This window comes from Staurois parvus, unplaced genomic scaffold (genome assembly GCF_062004578.1).
Source record: "Staurois parvus isolate SC_StPar_1 unplaced genomic scaffold, SC_StPar_1.0 ptg000445l, whole genome shotgun sequence".
NCBI lineage: Eukaryota > Metazoa > Chordata > Amphibia > Anura > Ranidae > Staurois > Staurois parvus.
Genome location: NW_028318241.1, coordinates 2,456,391 through 2,480,905, shown reverse-complemented (window position 1 = coordinate 2,480,905; position 24,515 = coordinate 2,456,391). Strand labels below are relative to the sequence as shown.

The 24,515-nt window shown below is 41.0% G+C and overlaps 1 protein-coding gene across 1 annotated transcript in view; it reads right to left on the bottom strand.

Annotated features, from left to right (window-relative positions):
- Positions 1-2,930: 2,930 nt before the first annotated feature.
- The window catches only part of LOC149453628 (3',5'-cyclic-AMP phosphodiesterase 4D-like), a 511,850-nt gene continuing 490,265 nt past the window's right edge, over positions 2,931-24,515 (bottom strand). Inside the window, exon 3 of the mRNA XM_089688034.1 lies at positions 2,931-3,173. Within this exon, the coding sequence (XP_089544160.1) occupies positions 2,931-3,173 (243 nt within the window). The remainder of the gene's footprint in view (positions 3,174-24,515) is intronic.

The following is a 24,515-nucleotide window of genomic DNA, read 5'->3' as shown; positions in this document are numbered from 1 at the left end:
CTTCCCAAACAACTCAATCTTGGTTTCATCTGTCCACAGTATATTTTGCCAGTAGTGCTGTGGAACATCCAGGTGCTCTTTTGCAAACTTCAAACGTGCTGCAATATTCTTTTTGGACAGCAATGGCTTCCTCCGTGGTATCCTCCCATGTACTCCATTCTTGTTTAATGTTTTCCTTATTGTAGATGTGTCAACAAAAATGTTAGCATATGCCAGAGATTTCTGTAGGTCTTTAGCGGACACTCTGGGATTCTTCTTTACCTCATGCAGCATTCTGCGCTGTGCTCTTGCAGTCATTTTTACAGGACGACCATGCCTAGGGAGAGTAGCAACAGTGCTAAACTTTCTCCATTTGTAGACAGTCTGTCTTACTGTGGACACATGAACATCAAGGCTTTTGGAGATACTTTTGTAACCCTTTCCAGCTTCATGCAAGTCAACAATTCTTGATCGTAGGTATTCTGAGAGCTCTTTTCTGCAAGGCATGGTTCACATCAGACAGTGCTTCTTGAAACCAGTAAACCCAAAACAGGTGTGTGTTTTTTAAGGGCAGGACAGCTGTCAGCAACACATCCAATATCATTACACTGATTGGAGTCAAAATTGGCTCACTCCTGGCTCCAATTAGCTCTGGGAGAAGTCATTAAGCTAGGGCCTCACATACTTTTTCCTCCCTGCACTGTGAATGTTTACATGTTATGTGCAATTAAACCATGGCAACATCTAATGTTTGTGTAGTATTATGTTCAGCAGACTGTGTTCTTCTATTGTTGTGACTTAGATGACGTTCAGAGCACATTTTATGCCCAATTCATGCAAAACTCCACGTAATCCCAAGGGGTTCACATACTTTTTCTTGCAACTGTAAGCGCTCAAGGAGCTTGGAAGTGAATGGCAGCAGGGAGATGGGTCTAAGGTTGTTCAGGTTAGTGGGGTCCAGGGAGGGTTTTCTGAGTATGGGGGTGATGTGCGCGTGCTTTAGGGGGGAGGGGAATGCACCAGTAGAGAGGGAGAGATTGAAGATGTGGGTGAGGGAGCGTAGGATGGAGGAGGAGGGTGACCGGAGGAGTTGTGTGGGGACAAGGTCAAGGGGGCAAGTGGTGAGGTAGGCTTCTGAGAAGACCTTAGTGACCTCCTCGGTGGTAGCAAGGCTGAAGGAGTGGAGTGTTGGGGAGGTTATAGTGTGCGGGACGTTAGGTGTGGTGGGGGGTAGGGCGGTTGCGAGGTCAGAGGAGGGGAGAGTTGATGGGGTTATAGTGGGAGGGAGGCTAGGTGGGGAGGTAGGTTGAGCATTGGCAATGTCCTTACGGATTGCGTCGATCTTATTTTGGAAGTGATTGGCAATTTCGTGGGCAGTGAGTGAGGTACTGGGTGGGGGTGGGGTGGGAGAGAGTAGGGAGCTGAAAGTGGAGAAGAGTTCAGCAATGCAACTGAACGAGAGTGGAGGGATGGATGCGGGAAGGAGGGGGACAGGTATAAGGTTGAGGGGGTTGCGGCGGTTCATGGGGGTAGGAGGGTGCCTAGTGGGTGAGTGAGGTGGTGAAGGACCAGGGTTTGGGGAGATATCCCCAGAGGTTAGGAAAAGAAGAAGGGTGAGGAAAGTAACATGGGAGCGGGATGTACATGAGCGTACATACCTTCCAGGCCTGGTATTTGGGTCAGCAGGAGAGTGAAGTATCTGCAGGAGGTGATAAGAGCAGTAGTAGGGAGATGGTAGCAGTGAGGGTGAGATGTACAAGTTTTGGGGTGGAGCAGAGGGGTAAATAAATGAGATTTTGGGAACACAAGAAAGTAATATGAAAAGGAGGAGTAGAGGGGATATATTAAAAAGGTACTCGGAGTGGCACTCAGACTTGTAAGAGATGTTTCCCAGGGTGTTTGCTTCCAGTCTGTCCAGCATGCAGTAGAGTTTCTTGCTGTTGTTGTGTCTCCCTGCTGCTTGAGTTCTCCTGCTTTAGTTCTCCTGCTGTGTTTAACTGCTTCTTCTTAGCACTCCATCAACACAGCGCTCGCGCAATGCAGCACCCCAATCAGAGACTGTGCCCCCCCATCAGTGATCTCCCTCCATGAGCTGATCTAAATTTATAGGGAGATGCTCAAATGAACAATTCAACTCCACCCCAATTAGAAGCTGATAAGGATCACATGAATAGTGGGGGATGTTTCTCAGGAAACAGACTACAGTCATAAAACGGGTGCAGCTAGAGGTGAGAACTGGTCCACATATATACAAATATAAATACACTATTTGTTCTGAATTTAACAGGAGTCAGTGCGTTTCCTAGTTAAGAGTGGAGATAGGTGCGTTTACCCAGAGAAAAGCAGCAGGAGTCAATGCGTTTCCTAGTTAAGAGTGGAGATAGGTAGGTTTACCCAGAGAAAAGCAGCAGGAGTCAATGCGTTTCCTAGTTAAGAGTGGAGATAGGAGACAGGTGCATTTATGCAATGCAGCACCCCCATCAGAGACTGTGCCCCCACCCCCCCCATTTTAGACTTACATATTAAAACCAGTGCATTTCAATTTGGAATAGAAAACTCACAAATAACACAAATGAGATCATAGACCAAGCACAACGGAAAAATTCTATTAAAAGAACATTTCCTGAATTTGATTAAAACCATGCATGGCATTGGGTACCCAGAAAACCCTGTTAGCAACATCAGTTATTGTTTGCAATCTCTTGAAGGACTACTATAACACTGTTGAATGTATTGTGCTCATAAAACTGTTAAAAGCTATAACAACATTTTTTTAACCAGAAAGTAGTATACTAGAATAAATCTGGAATTGCTACTCCAGTTGCTAATGTGAATGCATTAAAGAGGCAGCACTCAATGCAGCACAAAGCAGTGGCCAAATATGTCCAGAACAAATTCCAATACTTTCACTGAAAACAATTTATAAAACTTTTTTTAAAAATATCCATGCACTACCTTGTGGTGTCTGCAGATGTAATTGCAATCAATGGCGGTATCCTCAGTGCAAGTGAAGTTGGCCGTTGTGGGTTTTCGGAATCTCCTTTCTTGTCCCATTCTGCTTGTTCTGCCAGTCTAAAAGCCAAAGGAGGGAGATGAATAGTCCTACATGAAAGCCTTCTTACTAAATACGGCTCCATGTCCCTATCAGTCCCATCTTGTTCTTCCGATTTGGAATAAAGAGCCTCTTCTGACACCTGAAGAAAAAAGAAAGATTAAAATTACAAACAAATATACTGAATATATTTTATAGGAATTGCAATTAAATATTCAACTTTAAAAAAAAAAAGAGTTGGAAATAATACCAGAAGATGAAGGCTAAAGAAAAATCTAAACCAAAAGTTAATATATATGAAAGTTATGAATATGATTTTCATATGTTAAATATGCAGACAGCATATTTCAGGAGACCATCATCAAAATAACTGTATCTACTCTCTGTTTGGGATTTGGGGGTGACCACAAGAATGGTCCGAGACGAAAATATTTGTACTCAATTCTTCAGCTGTGGACAATGGTTTATTTAGATGCAGAACATGTCCTTTCTTCACTTTATTGCTTCAAATACTATGTCTTGGCTTTCATTGTAGTTATTTCAGCTTAGTGATTTTGGATGAGTTCCACTTCATTTATCTGATACCACTTTTTACTTTCTGTGGGCTTCTGTGGAAGACTGGGGGATAAGGGAAAGATCACTAGTCATGGTAGTTTTGTATTTATGGGTAATATGAGCAGTCTAAGGGTGCTTACTAGTGAGTAGCAAAAACGACACTAGTTTCTTCATATATGATTTATACTTTGCACATCACATGCCTTGTACTTCTTGGGTGTCTATAGCTGCTTTTCAGTGGATAAGAGCAATGCATAGGCTTATTGGTCTTTTGAAATGTTCTAATCTTTATGATATTGCTTTGGCTTCTACTCTTCACATACAAGTGTAGAAGTATTTAGACTTGCAATGGTGCTCCATGCAGAATGTGGGTATAGGGCTTATGTATATGCGCACTGCATTTGAAACACATCAAGGCTGAATGTGGAATCTGAATCACAGAAGTACAGAACTACGTGCACTTCTGTGACCCACCGAAGAAGTATGTCCAAAAGAGTTTTGGCCATGCTTATATTTAAGGCCCCTTTCACACAGACTGTCTGATCAGGTCCACCTGCCAGTTTTTCAGGCGGACCTGATGGAAGCATCCATAGACCTCTATGGATCGGCAGGTGTCAGCGGACAAGTGTCTGCCGACACCCGCCGGCATCTGGTCCTTTACGCCAAAAACAAATGGATGGGGAGCCGTCTAGTGGATCAGATCGGATGGCAGTCAGATGGAAACAGACTAGCATTCCGTTTCCACCTAACCAACTCATAGAAGACAGCGGGCAGACTCTGTGTCCGCTCTGTCGCAGCGCCTGCTCAGCGGGGATCAGCGGAGAGATCCCCTGCTGAGCAGGCCGATCCACGGACGGGTCCGCCCCATCTGAAAGGGGCCTAACACTCCATAACATACAGTTCATTTTTAAATGTAGATTTTATAACATAACACTAATATGTCCACTCTGAACAGAGCAACCATCAATGTGAGCAGGCAGCACTAATACAGATATTGGGGTTAATTTACTAAAGGCAAATAGACAGTGCACTTTGCAATTGCCGTTGAACTCATTTTCCCCAGAGGTTTGTAAATGAGGTGAAGCTCTGCATATTTCCATCATCCAATCATGTGCAGGCAAAAATGCTTTTTTTAATATTTTCCTTGCATGTGATTTGGTATTTTTTACAAAGTGAAGCTTTACCACATTTACATTTACTAAGGAAACTGCAAAGTGCACAGTCTGTTTACCCATAGTAAATCAACCCCATTGTATTGGAAGACAACCTGCCATTTCTATTCTTCTGAACAGCTACTGCAAATTACACTTATTCCTTAATGTCAAAATTAATTATGCTACAATATGCTACTGTTTTCATATTTCCGTTCAGTTTAAATTACATTAATCATTTCCTCACCACATCCTGGGTCAGTAATGAGCAGCTCAAGTGAAATGAAAGCGCCTTCTTGCCTAGCAAGCTTTTATTCAAAGTATTCATTAATGCAGAGATCATATTTGACCACATTAAGAATATCAGATGTGAGGACAAATGCTAATCAAAAAGTATCACGTATATGAAGGGCATGCTAGCATGAGGGGAGGGCGCATAAAAATTGCCATATGAGATGGCATTTGGAGTGTCTAAGGGGCACAGTATAGCAGGATCACCGGAAACATTCATAAGGTGGTATGATTATTATTGGGTGGGGGGCAGTGTTAACTTTGACGTCAAATTTCAGTTTAGTTTTTGTCATAGTCTTTTGCCAAAAATCCCATTTTTGTTTTAGTTGTATTTTAGTCATCTGAACTGTTTTAGTGTTAGTTGTATTTTAGTCGAATAAAATCTCCAGTACATTTTAGTTGACTAAAATAATTTTAGTCAACTAAAATCTAATGGGTTTAGTTAAATTGTAATGCATTATTGAAGCAATTCTCTAGAATTTCCAAACTCATTATATTCTCCTGGAGTAAAAATCTAATAACATGTTATTATTTATGGTATTAACCACTTCTTGTTTGGCCCATGTACATAAACAGACGGAAGGGAGCAGTGCAGGAGTGGGTGGCCGTTTATAAACGTCCTCCCACATTCCCTGTCTGTGTGCGCTGCCTGGGAGAGTGCATTACCACAATTCGGTGCCCGCTGTGTCCGATCGCTGTACGGGACCTCTGTGTGAGGTCCCGATCATGTGATCACTGATTGGCCAATCAGTGATCACATGAATAGTAGTAAGCAAGATATCACTTGCTGACATCATTGCTTACTATTTGAGAAATCTGTGAATGATCACAGAGGTCACATGGTGCAAGGCTATTCACAACAGCCTTGTACCATGTGACAAGTTGTGACTAATCACAGCTCTCACAGTATTTATCAATGTCTGCAAGAATGCAGCCAGAGAGAAGGAGAAATGATTACTTTTACATCCTTTATGGGTGTAAAAGCAATCAGTGTAAAAAAAAAAAAAAAAAATCTTCACATACTGCTAGGGTGACAGTATGTTAAAAAAACATTTAGTAATAAAATAAAATGTAAAAATAATTTAGAAAAATTATAATTTTTGGTCATAAACTAGTTTGGGTTATTTTTTTTTTTTTACTAAAAAGATAGCTGAATACATTTTTGATGTATTCCAAGATTTATGAAGAAAGATTATTTATTTGCAAAATTTTATAAGAAAAACAAATTTTTTTCAAAATGTTTGGACTTTTTCATTTATATAGCAAAAAAAAATAAAAATCCCAGTTGTGAATAAATAACACCAAAATAAAGTTTTATCGGTCTCAAAAAATGCTAAAAAATTCATATGGATACAGTGTTGAATGACAGCACAATTGTTATTCAATGTGTGATAGCACTGAAAGCTGAAAATTGGCCTGGACAGGAAGGGGCTGAAAGTGTCCAGAAAGTGGTTAAAGGATAGTTCACCTTTTGGACAAAAATAATAAATGCACATTTTTTTTGCAGTTAAAATGCAATGCATTATTTAACCCCTTGCCTTCCACCTGCTGTAGGAGTATGGCCCCAGAGCGGCTCTCCTGGGTTGGATCACATGCCTAGTACGTGATCTAGCATTTGCAAGTAGGGAGCGTGCGTGGCTGGTGCGCCAGCTGTGCTGTGATTAGTCACAGCAGAAGCCGATCAGCTGGTGCCAGCCAATACATGTGCACCGACACCCTCTGATTGACAAGGAAACATACTGGACGGAGCTCTGCATATGCAAATAGTGCAGAACTCCATCCTGTCATTGGGGATGTACTAGATTTTGTTTCCATGCAAAGCAGAGAATAAAATCCAGCACATCCATTAGTGAAATCAGCACACTGTACACACATAAACACTGGTTAGACACACATTTAGCCCTTTGATTGCCCTAGATGTTTAACCCCTTCCCAGCCAGTGTCATTAGTGCAGTGACAGTGCCTAATTTTATTAGTATTAGTGTCACTGTTTCCTACAAAGTGTAAATTTTTGTCAGAATGCTTGTCACGATATTGCTGTCATTACTGGTAAAAAAACATCCATTATATATCCCATAGTTTGTAGATGCTATAACTTTTGCACAAACCAATCAACATATGCTTATTGAGATTTTTTTTTTACCAAAGATATGTACTGTGGTAGAATACATATTATCTTGAATTTATAAAAAATTTTTATTTTTAAATTTTTTATAGGATATGCTTTATAGCAAAAAGTAAAAAATATAGTTTTTTTTAACATTATCATTTTTTTTGTTTTTGTTTGTAGCGCAAAAAACAAAAAATCCAGTGGTAATTAAATACCACCAACAGAAAGCTCTATTTGTGGGACAAAATATGTTTTATTTGTGTACAGAGTTGCATGACCGTTCTATTGCCAGTTAAACTAACGCGGTGCCAAAAAGCAAGAAATGGCCTGGTCACGAAGGAGGTTAAATCTTCTGGAGGTCAAGCATTTCTCTAGAAGTGGTTAAGTATTTCTCTAGAACTTCAAAATTCATTATATAATCCTTGAGTAAAAATCTAATAACATGTAATTATTTATGGTATTAAGGTTTAAAACATGTACTATAGACACAGATTTAGCCATTGTGATACATAACCAGTGTTAATTTTGACATCAAATTTTGATTTAGCTTTAGCTATAGTTTGACTAAAATTCCATTTTAGTTTTAGTTGTATTTTAGTCATCTGAATGTTCTCAGTTTTAGTTGACTAAAATAGTGTTAATTTCATCACTCAAAATATTTTAGTCAACAAAATTAACCACTTGCTGCCCAGCCACTGTAGATATACGGCGGCAGGGTGGCACTCGCAGGCAAAACCACGCTTTAAAACGTGTGTTTTGTAAACAAAATGCCGCCCTATCTGTCCCGCCGATCACCGCCGCAGATGTGAGTCGCCGGGTGACAGCCGGTCCTTAGCAGCTGTTTCCCGGCGATCGGCAGCAAACAGTGACAGACAGCACAGCTGCAGTAGCTGTGCTGTCTGTCACTTCCCTGACAGCTCGAGGATGAGCTGATTGAGAAAGAAGAGTTTCTCTCTCTTGATCAGCCTTGTCCTGTCCAGCACACCCCCCGCCCCCTAGTAAAACACTCCCCTCACTCCTATAACCCTTCCCTGCAAAATAAAGTTAACCCCTTCCTCCCCATTGACATTAGTACAGTGTCAGTGGTTTTTTTTTGCACTTTTTGGGGATGTCAGTGACCCCAAGTCAGTACCCCCCAATGTCAGAATGTCCGCCGCAGTCCCGCAGTCCCGCCATAAGTCGCTGGTCGCTGCCATAAGTCCCTGATTGCCGCCATAATTCGCTGATCGCCGCCATTATTACTATAAAAAAAACCCTAAAAATCCCAGTATCTTTCCCGCCACACGTATTGTTTTTTTTTTTTAGCAAAGACATGTCGCAGAATGCATTTTGGCAGAAATTTATGACTAAATTTGATTTTTGCATTTTTTTTTTTACTGGACATGGTTTATAGCAAAAAGTCCAAAATATTGTTTTTTTTTCCTTTTTTTTTATAGCGCAAAAATAAAAACCGCACAGGCGATCAAATACCACCAAAAGAAAGCTCCATTTGTGGGGAAAAAAAGGATGTAAATTTCATTTATGTACCGTATTGCACCACCGCGTAATTGTCCGTTAAACTAGCACAGCGCTGTATAGCAGAAAAATGGCGTAAATTGCAGTATTTATACCATAGTTTGTAGACGCTATAACTTCCACACAAAGCAATCAATATACAATCATTGGGATTTTTTTTTACCAAAAACATGTAGCAGAATACATTTTGGCCTAAATTTATAACCAACTTTGAGTTTACTATATATATTTTATAGCTGAAAGTAAAAAATATTGTTTTTCTTCAAAATTTTTGGCTTTTTTTTGTTTATAGCGTGAAAAATAAAAAGCGCACAGGTGATCAAATTACACCGAAAGAAAGCTCTATTTGTGTGAAAAAAAGGACGCAAATTTCGTTTGGATGCAGCATTGCATGACCACGCAATTATCAGTTGAATTAGTGCAGCGCCGAGTAGCAAAAAGAGGCCTGGTCATTAAGGGGGGTAAATCCTCTGGAGCTCAAGTGGTTAACACTGGTTGGGGGGGGCACCCTTGCTACCATGACAACATACACACAATCCACCAAACAAGAAACAGGAACTATGTTTCTGTTTCTTGTTTGGTGGATTATGGATGGGTTGCCATGGCAATTGGGAATGCCTGCTAGAAACTATACTGGCTTTTTGAATATTTCCAGGGGCAAAAATGGCCACCTCATACACGCTCCTGAGTAAAAAACCTGTTTTATACATAAAATCCATAATGTAGACATTAAATAAAGGATGTTCCAGGGCTGACAGCCAACTGGCGTTAACTGAGCTTCCCATCTGCGGGCTGTGTTATTATGGATACACACATATATACAAACGCACTTAGGGCTGTGAAGCAGACATAATTAACAAGAAAGATACATAAAAAAGGCTCTTAGCGAGGTCAGACACACTTGTATACCTTCTATGATTCATCCTCATTTTCTGTCCCTGAGCTCTCAGTCATATCTGTTGCTGCTTCTTTGTATCATTACGTTAATTAACAAGATAATTTGGGAAAAGAATGGATGATGGATGCTGATTCATCAGTGTTTATGTGATGTCTGCAGCAGCTCTGTTCTTTCCAGTATCACACTCCTTGTAAGAGTGCTAACACCCTACAGTCCAACTTTAGTTAAAAGGTTAGTTCATCCTTACAAAAAAACTGCCTATACAAGTAAAGTGTGTTTGTAGATAAAAGCAAACTATGCAGCTCTGACCAATTAATGCACTTGCTATAGTTGTAGGCCATTTACTACCTCCCAAAGTCTGACTGGAAAACTCCCAAGACGTTGCCAGGATGTTGCTAAGTGAGGCCCAGGTCCAGACTGGGACAAAAAAAAATAGGCTCGAGCATTGTGAGCAACCCTGAGCCAAGGAGCTCTTCCCTTGGAGCCTGGTGGCAGAAAAACAGGGCCTAGTCGCAAGTGTGACCTCCTGGTAGTTATGCCACTGTTTCAGTAGTTTTTTATTTTATTATTTTTTTTACCATTTTTTAATTTTTTTTTATTTTTTGACAATTTTTGTAGGAGCCCTGTTGGGGGACATTAGTGAGATATCAGAGGTCTAAACAGACCCCTGACATCTCACCTTTGAGACAGAGAAAGGAGATTGAAGACATAGCCCTCAATTTCCATCATCCATGAATGGCCAAGAATAACTCTGTAAAGAGCTTCCCCTTCATTCATAAACTGAAGTAAACAATTTACTATGCCTCAGTTATGAATGGTATCGATCACTGACTGTCCATTCAGACAAGGAAGAAGCCTGGAAATGGCATATTTACTGGCCCCTTCCCCCCTCTCCATCCTGACAAATCCCCCACAGCAGCCAGTGGGAGAGGGGAGGAAAGAACCTGGATGCGCTGCAGGGGAGGAGGGGGGGTGGGAGAAAGCACACAGGGGCCTGGAGAGAGCATAGGGGATCAGGATAGAGGACAGGGGCCTAAGGGCAGAAGAAAGAAGATGGATAGGAGGGGCAGCATATAGAGGAACCGATCCGTCCATTTCCACAAAATGCCTGCAGGACAGAGAGGAGGAGAAGCGGTCATTCAGCGGTGGCAGGAGGAAAATGGATGGATCGGTTTCTATATAAGCCGCCCCCCCCCTCCCCTTCAAGCCAGCCAACTTTTGTTATGGCCCCCAGCCCATTGGGCAAATGCCTGGTGTGCCCTATAGCCAGCCTGGTGAGGTCTAGTCATTAATGTTCACCTCTTCCGTCACAGTAGTGAGCTTTTTCAGTGATTCAAACCCCCTCACATGCCCTTGCTCAGCGTTCAGTCCAGTGATGGAGGAGGTGAGTAGTAACGACTAGGCCTCACTTAGCAACGTCCTGGGAGTATTCAAGTCAGGCTTTGTGAAGTATGTAAATGACCTACACCTATAGCAAGGACATTATTCAACTTTAGTCAGAACTGCAGTTTGTTTTTATCTACAATTACCCCTTATCTGTGTAGGCAGTGTTTTGGTAAAGGTGAACTATCCCTTTAATAATAAATGTGACTCAATACAAGTTAGGACTTTGATGCACTGTGATGAGGTCCAGTAATCGTATGCATACAGCTGACTGCAGATTTCTGAGAATATTCTGGTTGGATGTCGTAATTCAAAGCAAAGTCTCTATCTGCACAAAGACAACCAAGTAAGCTAGAATATTATAGATAACATGACAGCTTCCTGGTCACAGGTCTGAGTCAGGGAATTGCTAATAAGCAAGGCATCAATAGCTAATTACTCACTTCTAACCTTACAGAAAATGTGAATATAATTCTCTCTTCCCACATCAGTGGACACAGGATTCCAGAGTTTTACTTTCTTTCAGTATTCTGGATCAATGTATAAAACCAAAAAGAATTAGTACAATGTTCTGTATTTAAATGACTGTCTATTAGTACAGTGATTCCTTCCACTCTGTCAATATTATAGTATTAATTTCACTGGTTCTTGCCAAAGGTTAGAATATATTTCTTTTTAAAGTGGCTGTATACCCAGTGAAGTGACTGGCCTCAGAGATGAAACAAATTCTCCTACATAAATTGTATCTGTCTTATCTGCAGTCTTCTCTTCTCTACATTTATTCAAAGAGCTAAATTTATAAAGCTTGTCTTAGAGTTCAGAAAAAAGGGGGCGGAGAATTGAAATTACATACTGAAGAAGAGCTCAGTGAGGAGAGCTCTGAGATCTCATTGGAGGGAAGAGACAACCCCCCCCCCCTCCACATAGTTCACAAAAACAGAGCTGAGGCAGAAATCAGCTGGAGTTCCCTTCCCTGTCATCATTTTTCTCTTGGTGTCAGGAAAACTTTTCAGAAGTGATTCATGCTGATAGAGAAATGAAGCAGAAGACAGAAATGACTCGTATTGCTCTTAAGTGCACACTATAGAGTGATATGCCTTGTTCATATTTCATGTCTGAGGTTTACAACCACTTTAAATCTGGACTGCAGCCTTACCTTCAGTCTTGCACAGATGTACAGGCTCCTCTCTGGTGCTGAAATTGCTTACTCTGAATTTACTACACACAGTGAGCGTCTCCAGCTATGCACTAGAAGCTGTAGCATGTCAGACAAAGCCATTTCCTGTCTGGAGGACATCCAGCATCATCTAGTTCTTTCCCCCAGCCCTACTGTTTCCTAAACTTTCCTTTTCATTCATTCAATTTCAGTCCTTTCAATCATGGAGACTTAGCATCATATGTGGCTGTTACCGAGGGAGGTCTACATGCCTGCCTAGGAATGCCCACTCTTACAGACTGACCCGTGACCATAAAGGAATTGTAATATTTGCATACGTCCTCCCAGGAGCCAACCTACTGCTTCCATCAGGTCTAAGATTTCTTGAGAGGAGTAGTGAGGCTCAGTGCTGTGATGTCTTCAGGAAGCTATGTACAGCTTCTTGCTAACCCCTCCCATTATCTATGATCTGCCTGCATTGCATGGGGAAGCACAGAGATCCAGTGATAATGCGTCACTGGGTCTAAAATGAGGTATATAATGATAATAAGAAGGTTGTATTAAAAAAAATCATAAGCATGCTGATGAGGATGGAGAAAGGAACCAGGGAAATCAAAATGAAAGCAGACTAAGCTTCAGCTTTATAGGACAACTTTGCCCATAATGGCAGGCACTGGTACACTCAACCAGCTGCAGTTTGCCTCTGTAATAGAGGTGTCTCTGCCTCACAATTGGCTTATTCCATTTTTGTTAATTTGGCATTAGGAGGAATTTATCAATGGAGTACAGTACAGTGCCATTATTTATTAATGTTATATCCATGGCTGCTGGAGTAGAATGAGGAATCTTGGTGAGGTTATCCAGAAACCATCTGTAACGGACACCCCAACTAGGTATCTCCACCAAGAAGCTGCTTCCCAAGCTCTGAAACACGAACTAGACAACACTAGTTTTTGGAGTAAACAAGAACTCCTTTATTAGAGAAACACAATGCATTTATACAGAGAATCATCAGATAAGATCTAATCACATTATCACAGACAATGCCCATCTCAGACAGTCCGGCACCCACATAGGAATATATTATGCATATGAAGCCATATGTTACTATGATAGTTCTTTTGGGGTGATCCTGAGGGAGCAGCGGCAATCCCAGTATACCAATTGATTGCCCCAGACCCCCAGATGATATGATCCAAAAAGGGACATATTCTGTGGACAGGTTTGGAGTGACAGCTGGTTAAAAAACCTGTTGACGTTTGTAGAGTAACCAAGCAACAGTTACCAAGCCCCGATGAGATATAACGTTGAAATTTCAAGGGTGTCAAGCGAGCTCCCTCTCAGTAATTAGATCGGCACACATCCCACCAAAAGGAGAACAAAGTCCCAAAAGATCGACATGGAAGGAAAATGGCTAGATGGAAGTCCAGATGGGCATAAAATTCAACTAGTGACCACCTTCTCCTGGATAACTTGAAAACACAATAAAACACAGAGTTCTCCAGGCAATGGTTCTCATACGGCCCCAAGTCCGTGACACCATCCAAAACTAGACTGCTAAACAAAACAAGTTTGCCTTTATTTTTATTCTATTAACAAGTCTAATAACCCCTTACATTACATACAATAACCAGTACATCACCAAAGCCCTCCAAATTTCCTACACAAAGTAAAATTCTGTAGGTGATTCCACAGATTTCCTTCTCATCAACTTTCAGGTTAACACAACTGTATATTCTGACCCGGGGCGGAGCCTAACCATGGCGGCTGAGGAGAGCCCGATGTAGGAGCTCTCGGACAAGCTCCTCCACCCGACCTCCCCAAACCCCTACCTGTAACGGGGAAGCATAGTGGGAAAATTTACTGCAGCATGGTGGTCCCCTTTGGATAGACTGAAGCGCTGTGGGAGAGCTGATCTGGGAGAAGGGGTTCGGCTGCGGTGCTCGATGGTGAAGGCGTGTCTGGCTTCTGGGAGACGTGGAGGAGCGGTGTGGCCACGTGGTCAGCCGCTAAGCACCGCTGGGAGACCAGGAAGCCGGCCGGTGTTTGGTGCGGAAGGAGAGCAGCTGCCCGACTTACAGGCTCACTAATTGGAGCCCTGTTGCCGGTCCAATACTCGGACCATTGTTTGCCGGCTGACTATCCGGTGCCCTGCTAGCTAGCTCACGGTTTGCAGCTCTGTATGCTAAACCCAGAGCTCGGAGTCCTGGTGGTCGGTCCCTACCCGGAGATCTGTTTGCCGGCTTATTAGCCGAAGACCTGACGGCTGGTCAACTATATGGAGTCATACTTAGTGGCCCACTGTCCGGCGTCCTGCTGACTGGCCCACTGCTTGGAGCCCTGCCTGTGAAGGAGGAGAGGCACTAGGGGATTGGAGAGACAAAGGCGGATGATACACTTGGGAGCCCCCTAAATGTACACACTGCCCAGCCGAACAACAGTGGAAGAGAGCTCCTAGCCGGGTCACGAGAGGAAGAGTGACACGAGGAGGGTGAGTGACTTTGGTCGACACTTGATAAATATGGTCCCCTGTTGTAAACTGTTTAGGGGAAGAAGTGTATGAGAGTAAAAAGGGGACCCCCCCTGACAGGGGAATGTAAAGGAGTGGAAAAGAGAAGAGGGTAAACGAAAGAAAAGTGTGAAAACCAAGTGAGTGGATAAGGTGCGATTCGTTTATTAATAATAGTCTCTCCATAACCCCGAGCCTATAAAGAAGAATAAGACTCATAGAAGAATGAAAAATAAAAATGCAAAAGGAAGTGGGCCTAAAGGGACTCAGACCGGTACCATTAAAAAATATACCTCCCAGGGAAACATAACTCCAGAAAGATCTCAGGGTAATAGTGGAAAAGGAGAAGTAGACCTAAGTCTGGAATGTAGCCCTAGACTATCACTAGGCCTTGACATTAGTAGCCAACAAACATCAGCTAATACAGTGATGGAGACAGAGTTACAAATACCAAATAAAAAGGAAATGGCAGAAATGTTTAAAGGTCTGGAAAAAACAATAAAACAAGAAATTGTAAATATTCGAAATGATCTGGGACATCTCTTGGTGAGAGTGGAAGAAACGGAGGAAAAAGTTAAAAAACAATCCCAAATTATCTCTGAATTAGAAAAAGAAATAACCAATATAGGGAAAGCCCAAGAAAAACTGCGCTATAAGACTGAGATACAAGAAAATAGGAATAGGAGGAGAAACATTAGGATACGAGGAGTCCCAGAGAATTCAAAAGGAGAAAATTTGCAAGAGGTGGTCTGTAAAATATTAAACTCCATAATGGACAATACTGATATGGAAAGGATTAAAATGGAAGGAATCTTCAGACAAGGAAAATTCCAAGGAAATTTGGGAAAGGAAAGGCCAAGAGATATACTTGTTAAATTTTGGGACTTCCTAGATAAAGATAAAATTTGGAAAAGGATTAAGGGAAAATCAGTAATCATGTTCGAAGGAAAAGAAATACAGATATATGCGGATTTGTCATCAGAGACTCTGTGGAGAAGGAGAATCCTTAGACCTCTATTGGAAAGATTGAAAGAACAGAACGTCCAATATAGATGGGGGACCCCTGAGTGCCTAATAGGGTGGAGAAATGGAACTACAGCATATCTCAGGTTCCCAGAAGATTTGCAGTATTTTTGTGATAGACTTAAACTACAAAGACTGGAGATCCCTGGTTGGGAAGAAGAACACTGGGAAATTAGAATAAAAGGAAAGGAGCGCTGGCAGCCTGTTGGAGGGAGGAGGCGGGGGGAGGGGGGGGGGAGGGGGAGAGGGAGAGAGATAAAGTGGGGTTTTTTTTTTTTTTTTTTTTTTTTGTCTCTCTCTCTCCCTCCTGTCTTTTTTCTGCCATCTCCCAACCGTCTCCTAACCACTATTATTGAGATATTCAGGGAGGAGTTAGGGGTTGAAGGGGAGGTTGGAGAAGGGGGAAAAGTTGTCCATGGGTGGAGTTCTTTACTTTTTCTGCCCTGAGATTAAATCAAAGGTGGATTGTATTTCCACAAATGATTAGTAGGCAAATAGTAGGCCTAAAAAGAGGGGGGGGGGTGGGAGGGAGGGGAGGGAAGTTGGGAGGGATGGAAGCTGGGTGGGAGGGAGGAAGGGGAGGGAGGGAGGGGAGGAGGTACGGGGTCAATACTCTGCAAGACAGAAGAGATAAAGAGGAAAAGGCAATCAGGAAGAGAGATGGAGCCAATTGGGAACGATGGAAGAAATACAGTTTATAACATATAATGTGAACGGGCTGAGTTGCCCAGGGAAGAGATTTAGGTTGTTTAATGAGTTACATCATAGGGCGACGTCAGTGGTATTTTTACAGGAGACACACTTTGAGATAGAGGCAAATGTAAAACTGAGATCCAAATACTATCCAACATGGTACTATGCAGATTCTCCAATTAAAAGAGCAAAAGGGGTTGCAATAGGTTTGGCAAAGAATATGAGATTTGAGCTGGAGGATAGAAGAACCGACCCGGAGGGGAGGTTTTTATTCTTAAAAGGTAAACTTCAGGGGATTGAGTGCACTTTAGCCAATATATACTGTCCTAATAAAAATCCGGAGATATATATGAAGGGTCTGTTAAAAAAATTAATGGAATTTAAAAAAGGGCGTTTGATAGTAGCTGGAGACCTAAATTTCTGTATGGACCCACAAAAGGATAATACCTCTTCTGTGCAAAGAGAGGGGAGTAGGTCTCTGAGAGCTTTGAAAAAAGCGATGCATGAATACCAACTAGTGGACACCTGGAGAATAACGCATATGAAAGACAGAGACTATTCCTTCTTCTCGAATGCACACGAGATATACTCGAGATTAGACTACATCTTAATAGACCACCAACTGATAGATCATCTGGTTAAAATCGACATAGAAACAAGGACGTTCTCGGATCATGCTCCGGTTGTGATGAAAATGAGATGGGGAGGAAGGTGGACTGGAGGATTGGGGTGGAGGTTAAACGAGGCTCTTCTTCTGGATGAGGATATAGTTCAAAAAATCGAGAAAGAGATTAAGGTATATTTTAAGGAGAACGAAACAGAGGGAGTATCGATAGCTACAGTTTGGGAAAGCCACAAGGTATTTATAAGAGGAATCTTGATCGCGGCAGGTGCAAGGAAAAAAAAGGAAAGAAGAGAGAGGGTCAGTAGGCTCTTAAAAGAAATATTGGAACTGGAGCAGATCCATAAGAAGAAAATAACAAAAGATACGAGACAGAAGCTAGTGGATAAAAAAGATGAGCTAGAGAGGTTGATGGAGGAGGAGAAGAGAAGAGTATACAACAGGGTTTTGAACGAAAGATATAGATGGGGAGACAGACCAGGAAGATATTTAATGAGAGCCTTGAATAAAAAGAAAAATAGGAACTACATAGAAAAGATAAAAAGTTCAAAGGGGGAGTTGGTCCACTCAAATAAAGAGATTATTAAAGTGTTTACGGAGTATTATAAGAAATTATATAATATCAGTACCCAAGGCCCTCTAAAAGAAGCCCAAGAGGAAATTAATAAAAAAAAGATGACATACTTAAAAAATGCGGGATTACCAAAACTAAGTGAAGTACAGTTGAAATCCCTAGATGCAGAAATCTCCCAGGAAGAAATTAAAAGAGCATTGAAAAGCACAGGGGGGGGAAAAAGCCCAGGCCCGGATGGTTATACAGTTAGGTACTATAAGAAATTCAGTGAGGTATTGCTACCCAAGCTGGAGAAATATATGAATGCTCTGGGAGGTGGGACGGAAGTGAGGAGAGAATCCCTGCAGGCACATGTGGTACTTATTCATAAGGAAGGAAAAGATCCATCTCAGTGCTCCAGCTATAGACCTATTTCATTACTGAACACTGACACTAAACTGTATGCAAAGGTGTTAGCAAACAGGTTGAGGGATCTGATGCCTGAATGGATCCATAGAGATCAGGTGGGCTTCGTACCAGGGAGAGAAGGTAGAGATAACGGCTTGAGAACCCTGATGCTTATACAGAAGAGTAGAAAAGGGAAAGACCCGGTGGTGCTCTTGTCGATTGACGCAGAGAAGGCATTCGATACAGTGGACTGGGGCTTCATGATGGATAATTTAAAAGTGCTGGGGATGGGCGATAGAATGCGAGAGTGGATAAGCAAATTATATAGTGAGCCTACTGCAATCATCACGGTAAACGGGGAGAGATCAGAACCCATTGGAATGTCTAATGGGACAAGACAGGGCTGTCCACTGTCCCCTCTGTTATATGTATTGTCACTCGAACCTCTGTTGTCAATAATAAGAAATAGTGGATCGGTAAAGGGAATACAGATAGAATCCACAGAACATAGAGTAGCGGCCTTTGCGGACGACTTATTGTTCTATGTGGGGAATCCTCGAATAACTCTCCCAAATATAATGAAGATTCTGAAGGAGTACGGTGAACTTTCAAACTTAAAAATTAATCCAACGAAAACAGAGATCCTGAATATTAATATATCAAAGAATGAAAAAGAAAAACTACAAAAAGAATTCCCCTTTATATGGAGAGAAAAAGAGATAAAGTATCTAGGAATAAAGCTTACTGCCTCACTCAAGAACTTGTATAGATTAAACTATATATCTTTGATAAATGAGATCAGGGAAGATTTAAAAAGATTAGAAGGAGGAAACCCAGCCTGGATAGGACGTATAAACCTGGTCAAAACGGTAATTATGCCTAAAATACTGTATAGATTTCAAATGGTACCAATTAAAATTCCAGAGGCCTTCTTTAAGATAATGAAAAGAATGTTAACAAAATATATATGGAGGAATAAGAAACCTAGAATAGCATATGAAACATTGAGTAGGACTAAAGAGAAAGGGGGAATGGGTCTACCAGATGTCAAGAGATATTATAAAGCAGTGGTTTTGGCAAGAATATATGACTGGACATTTAACCATAAGGGGAAAAGTTGGGTAACAATTGAAAATGATCTTAGTGGCACTAGACTGAGTCAGATGATATGGGTCCCAACACAGTTTAGGGGAATTAAAGAAAGCACAAGTATGTACACATTAAATGTTTTTAGGATATGGGACACTTTACACAAAAATATGAAATGGGAATTCAATTCTATATTAATGCCTCTTACAAATACTGAGTATTTCCCCCCGGGAAAGAATAAGATATCAGGGAGATGGTTTAGAAAGGAGGACACCCAACTGAGTGATGTCTTGGTGGAAGGGGAACTGAGATCACTTAAAGATTTAATAGAGAAGAAGGGAGATATTTTTATTAGAATAGATGAGTGGAAGTATCATCAATTGAAATGTTTTATTGGAAATTTACCGAAACCCCTGAGAATAAAACAGGAGTGGAATATGTTTGAAAGGTTGTTGGGGACACGAGGTGATGGGAAACACGGTATTTCAAAAGTGTATAGAATACTCACAGAATTAGACATAAACACAAAGTTAACTTTTATTACAAAATGGGAAAGGGACATGGGAGTTGAGTTCGACGAAGATAGACAAAGAAAGATGTTTAGATTGATACACGATAATGTTAGTATGAGAGAGGTTGAGGTTAATTACAAGTGTATGACACGATGGCACATTACACCGAGTGTAGAGCATAAGATGAATGGGGAAAACTCAAATAAGTGTTGGAGAGGATGTGGAGAGATTGGCACGGCGTTTCACATATGGTGGGAATGTCCGAAAATTCAGGCCTTTTGGAAGATAATAGTTAAACTGATTGAGGAAATAACCGAAATTGACATAGGGTTAGACCCAACGACGTGTCTCCTACACAAGGTAGAGACATCTGTAAATAAACATAAAGATTCAGGTATTTGGTACTTCTTGAATGCAGCGAAAGGGCTGATACCCAAGTTTTGGAGAAGAGCCGAGGTACCGAAGGAGGAAGACTGGATTAACAGAGTGGACCAGATTGGTAGAATGGAAAAATCATACCATATGCATGAAGATAGGATGGGAGTGTATTCTAGGAGATGGGAAAAGTGGGAAAGAGCAAGATTGAAGGAGAAATATAAGAAAATATAAACTAAGAGGTTAACAATAAAATGGATAAGCCTTATTAGATCAGAATGGATTGGAGTCTGCAGAGGGAAGAGGGGGGATGAGGGGCGGGAAGGGGAGATAGTGGGATGGGAAAGAAAAGAGATCTTTTTAATAAGGGAAAGATAGAAATGTTATAAATGTTTATTTGTATTGAGAATTTTTTTCCCTGTTTTGGGACTTTTGTATTAATATGAAAAATTTAATAAATATTTAAATTAAAAAAAAAAAAAAAAAAACACAACTGTATATTCTGCACCAGACATCCCTCGGTATTTAATTGGGTATTAGGCCCACCCCGTACTGTACCTGCTACAGATATAAAACTTTGAAATTCAGTATACGTATTGCCACCAAACTGTAACTGTATATTGCGCTTCATACTTCTACAGAAAAATAACCTGTATTTGAAAATAGGCCCAAGTAGACCCCTATTCCTAGAAAAGAAACTATTAGTGCAGAAATGGATTTCAATTTAGCCTCCTGCCATGCTTGGTTGAATGGGTATACTCTGCTAAGGTTAACCCTAAAATTAAAATGCTTATCCTATCAGCACAGAGGGACTCTGATTCAATTGAAAAAAAATTCTGAATGGTTGAATGCTTGGAACTTAATTCCCCAAGATCAAATCCATGACGCGATACACATTAACAGTATTACATTACATTACATTACATTGAGTTTATATAGCGCCAAAGGGTTTGCTCAGCGCTGTACAATAGAGGGGGGGACAATACATGAAACATTACAGCAGCTACGAACAGCACACGAGGGGTAAGAGGGCCCTACTCTTTCGAGCTTACAATCTGGGAGGGAGGGGGTAGTGGTACAGGAGGAAGTGGCTGTGGGGGATGGAGTGGTAGGAGGAATGAAGGAGAGCAGCAGTTAGGTGAGGGTGGGGTAGGCTTCCCTGAAGAGGTGGGTTTTCAGGGAGCGCCTGAAGGTGAGGAGGGAAGGTGACAGTCTGATGGATTGGGGTAGTGAGTTCCAGAGGATGGGGGAGGACCTGGAGAAGTCTTACATATTATAAAACAGTAAGAGTTGTTGAATATTAATTTCTACTTGGGCACCTATAGCAGTGCACGTTTACAGGACCTAATACCCACAGTACTGCGATATCTAAAACAAAATATACAAAACAATGTTTAATGCTATACCTAAAGCAACCAAACTAATAATATAAATCTATTAGTGTTTACATGCATAGTGCATTATCATAAAAAATAATAAGAAAAATATAATGTTCCTTATATATTTAACCTCCCTGGAGGTATTCCCAAGTGTAGCTTGGGGTAACGTTTCAGCACCACAAGCGGTAACCCCGAGCTACACTCAGGAATACACTGCAGCATTGCTCCGGGATCTCTTCTTCACTTACCTTGTCCTGCGCTCCTGCGATGTCCCTCCTGCAGTGTCCCCGGCAATGTCCTCCAGCCGATGCCGGCATCTGTCTTCTGGGTTCCGTTCCCTGCGACGTCAGGACATATGGGGATGGAACGGCAGGAAATTTAAAAATGTGAAAAAGTGACATTCACTAAATACACTAAAATCACATAGTAAAACATTACTGTATCAAACCATTTCACATACATTTTGTCCCGAGTGCTTTGTCCTGTGCCCTGCCTGCATTTTTACCGTTCTTTCTGCCTGGAAACTGAGAAATGTCCATGGCGTCCAAAAAGCGTCCCTTTAGGTCAAAAGCGTTTTTAGACCAGCTAGAGAACAGCGATAGTAAATTAGAACTACTTGCAGAATTCAGTGATAATGATTCATGGGGAAATTCGACATCAGACACTGAAAACGATTTTGCAACTTTGCTCAGTGATGTGCAAACTTGGTGCTACATTTAAAATTTCAGTGTTTTTGGTTTGATTATATTATTGAATTAAATTTATTATTATATTATTATTTTTTATGATTATTTGTTAAATTATAATTTATGATTTCGTGTTTCAAATTTTAACATGTAAAAACACAGGTTGCGCTCATATTATAAACCAAAATAAACTATAAATGTATCAACAACATATAATTAGTGTCCAAATAAATTGTGAATGATATAAAGTCCAAACACCAATGCAACTTTGTGTCACGATAATGTTCAAAAATAAAGCTCTCAGTGTCCAACAAAATTCACCGTGCACAAAATCCACCAAGATAAATTAAATGAACTCACCAGAGCAATATGCTGATCAAATTATAAATCAGCATAAGCGCTTTCTGCTCTGGGAGCAATACTCTGCAGGAGAATAAGCAGCACTGTAGACTCTATCCATAGGATCTGGGAGCAATACTCTGCAGGGAATACTCGGCAATTTGGGTAAATATCCTTAGTAGTCACCGCCTCTTCAAATGTTCAGAACAGTACTCGGGATTTAAGACAGGAGAAACTCATGGTGCAGTACCATTAAAACCATATTTTATTTAAAAAACCATTGCACTTATAATTATCGGTGTTCCAGCCGACACCAGCAAACGCAGCGTTCTCAGTTATCAATGAATGAACCCAGCCTCATCCAGCATGCACAGAAGCTGACAGCTCGGGAACGTCCATATCCGCAGGCTCCTCCCTACGCATTTTGTCACCACCTTCGTCATCACTATTATATGCACCTTTTAAGGTTAGGTTTTGCAGCTTATATATTTTCATATATTTCATATTTTTTTCACTAGAGTGATTTATTCATTTCTGTGGCGCTATCCATAATTTTTCTGAACTTCAAATTTTAACATACCCGGGATGTTTACTAGACTCTTGTTCAGACAGATTTCAGTGAGTTATTCCTAAAAATTACAGGCCTACAATAACAAAAAAATACATATTTCCATGCAAAAAAATGTACCGCTTTGAGCACAGAAATGCTGACATAATCACACCGCTAGGGAGGTTAAAGTCCCAAAAAATGTATCCACTTCACTAGAGTCTATTAAAGACCCACCACCTATTTCTATACATCTTCACATGTTCATAACACCATGAGTGATCCATTCTTTAAACTCCACCACCTTCAGAAAGGCGCACTCACCAAATAAGATGGACCTTAAAATATGAAGGTGTTTTTGCACGTGTTATACTGCAAATCCAAGAATTTCAGACCATGAAAATGTAGCAACCTCCTAGTTAGACTGCAAGGTAAATTTAGTTTTGGGCTCCTTCTGTAAACAGGGAAGCAGTAATTTTTTGGTCTAGTCTGTTCAGGTCTTCACAGGTTTGGAGTTTGATTGCTTCCCCCTACCTCCAGAAGAAGTCTCAAATGAGAATTCAAATGATCAGTTTGAATATTAAGCAGGGCCTAGCCAATCCCTGGGGAGGTATGTCCAGATGGTGGCTGGGAGGCTGGTAAATAGTCTGGATCCCTGAAGAGAGGGGTCCCTCATTCTTCTCTATAGAGGGAATGGGTCTGTGAGCTGCGGGAAGTGGGGGAGGATGAAGGGGTGTGTGATATCCCAAAACATTAAGATTTGGGACAGTCAACAGAGTGCACAATTCAGTGTATTATTCACAACTATAAACCATGAGACAGATTTTAGCACTGGTAAAGGTAAACTGGAACACTCCATGTCCTCATGGTTTGGAACCACAAGGTAGCTTGTAGCACAAATAATGGTAGACTGGAATAGTCTGTAGATTCACAACAGGGGACCATGAAGTAACTTTTAACACAAGTAATGGTAGACTGGAACAGTCTATATATTGAAGGCTGGGGACAATGAACTGAGGTCCAGCACAGAAAAATGCTCTATTTACAGAATCCTGGAACTAGATCAGTCTATCGGTGTAGACCCTTGCAGAGTGGTATCCAGTTCAAAGTGCAGCCCCCAGAGCCTCCTTACAATTTCTACAAGCAAATAAACTTAAAAAAACACCTTAGACTATTCCACCTTAGACTATTCAGTAAGCCTGTGTGAGTGGACTGTTGCTGTTGCCTGGCTACTTGTGCACCAATTTGGGAAAGAACCAGTTAAACTCAGGAGCTGCTCCTGGGGTAGTGCTACAAAAAATATCTCCAATTCCACAAATGATCATTAGTGGCAAAAATAAAGGGAATGAAAATAAACAATCTTCTGTGCATGGTGAGTCATTAAAGGTGAAAAGATCAGCTGAAGGGAGATCACAGGCAATATTGGTGAATGGTCCTTTGCTTTCTGCTTATTGTTTTTTTTTTGTGGCAGGTCCACTTTAGCAGAAATTAAAATCTTTTAATAACCCTGTCATGAGAGAAACATGAAAGCTGCTGGTGCTAACTGCTTCCATAAAAAAAAAAAATAAAAACAATTTTGCCTGGCTCTTATTACTGACCCTTTTACCTCAATCCTTTGAGTTATTGAAGCAGAACAAGCATGGAGATATGGACTATGGATCTTGTTTTCAGTCTGTGATTCCAGTTATTA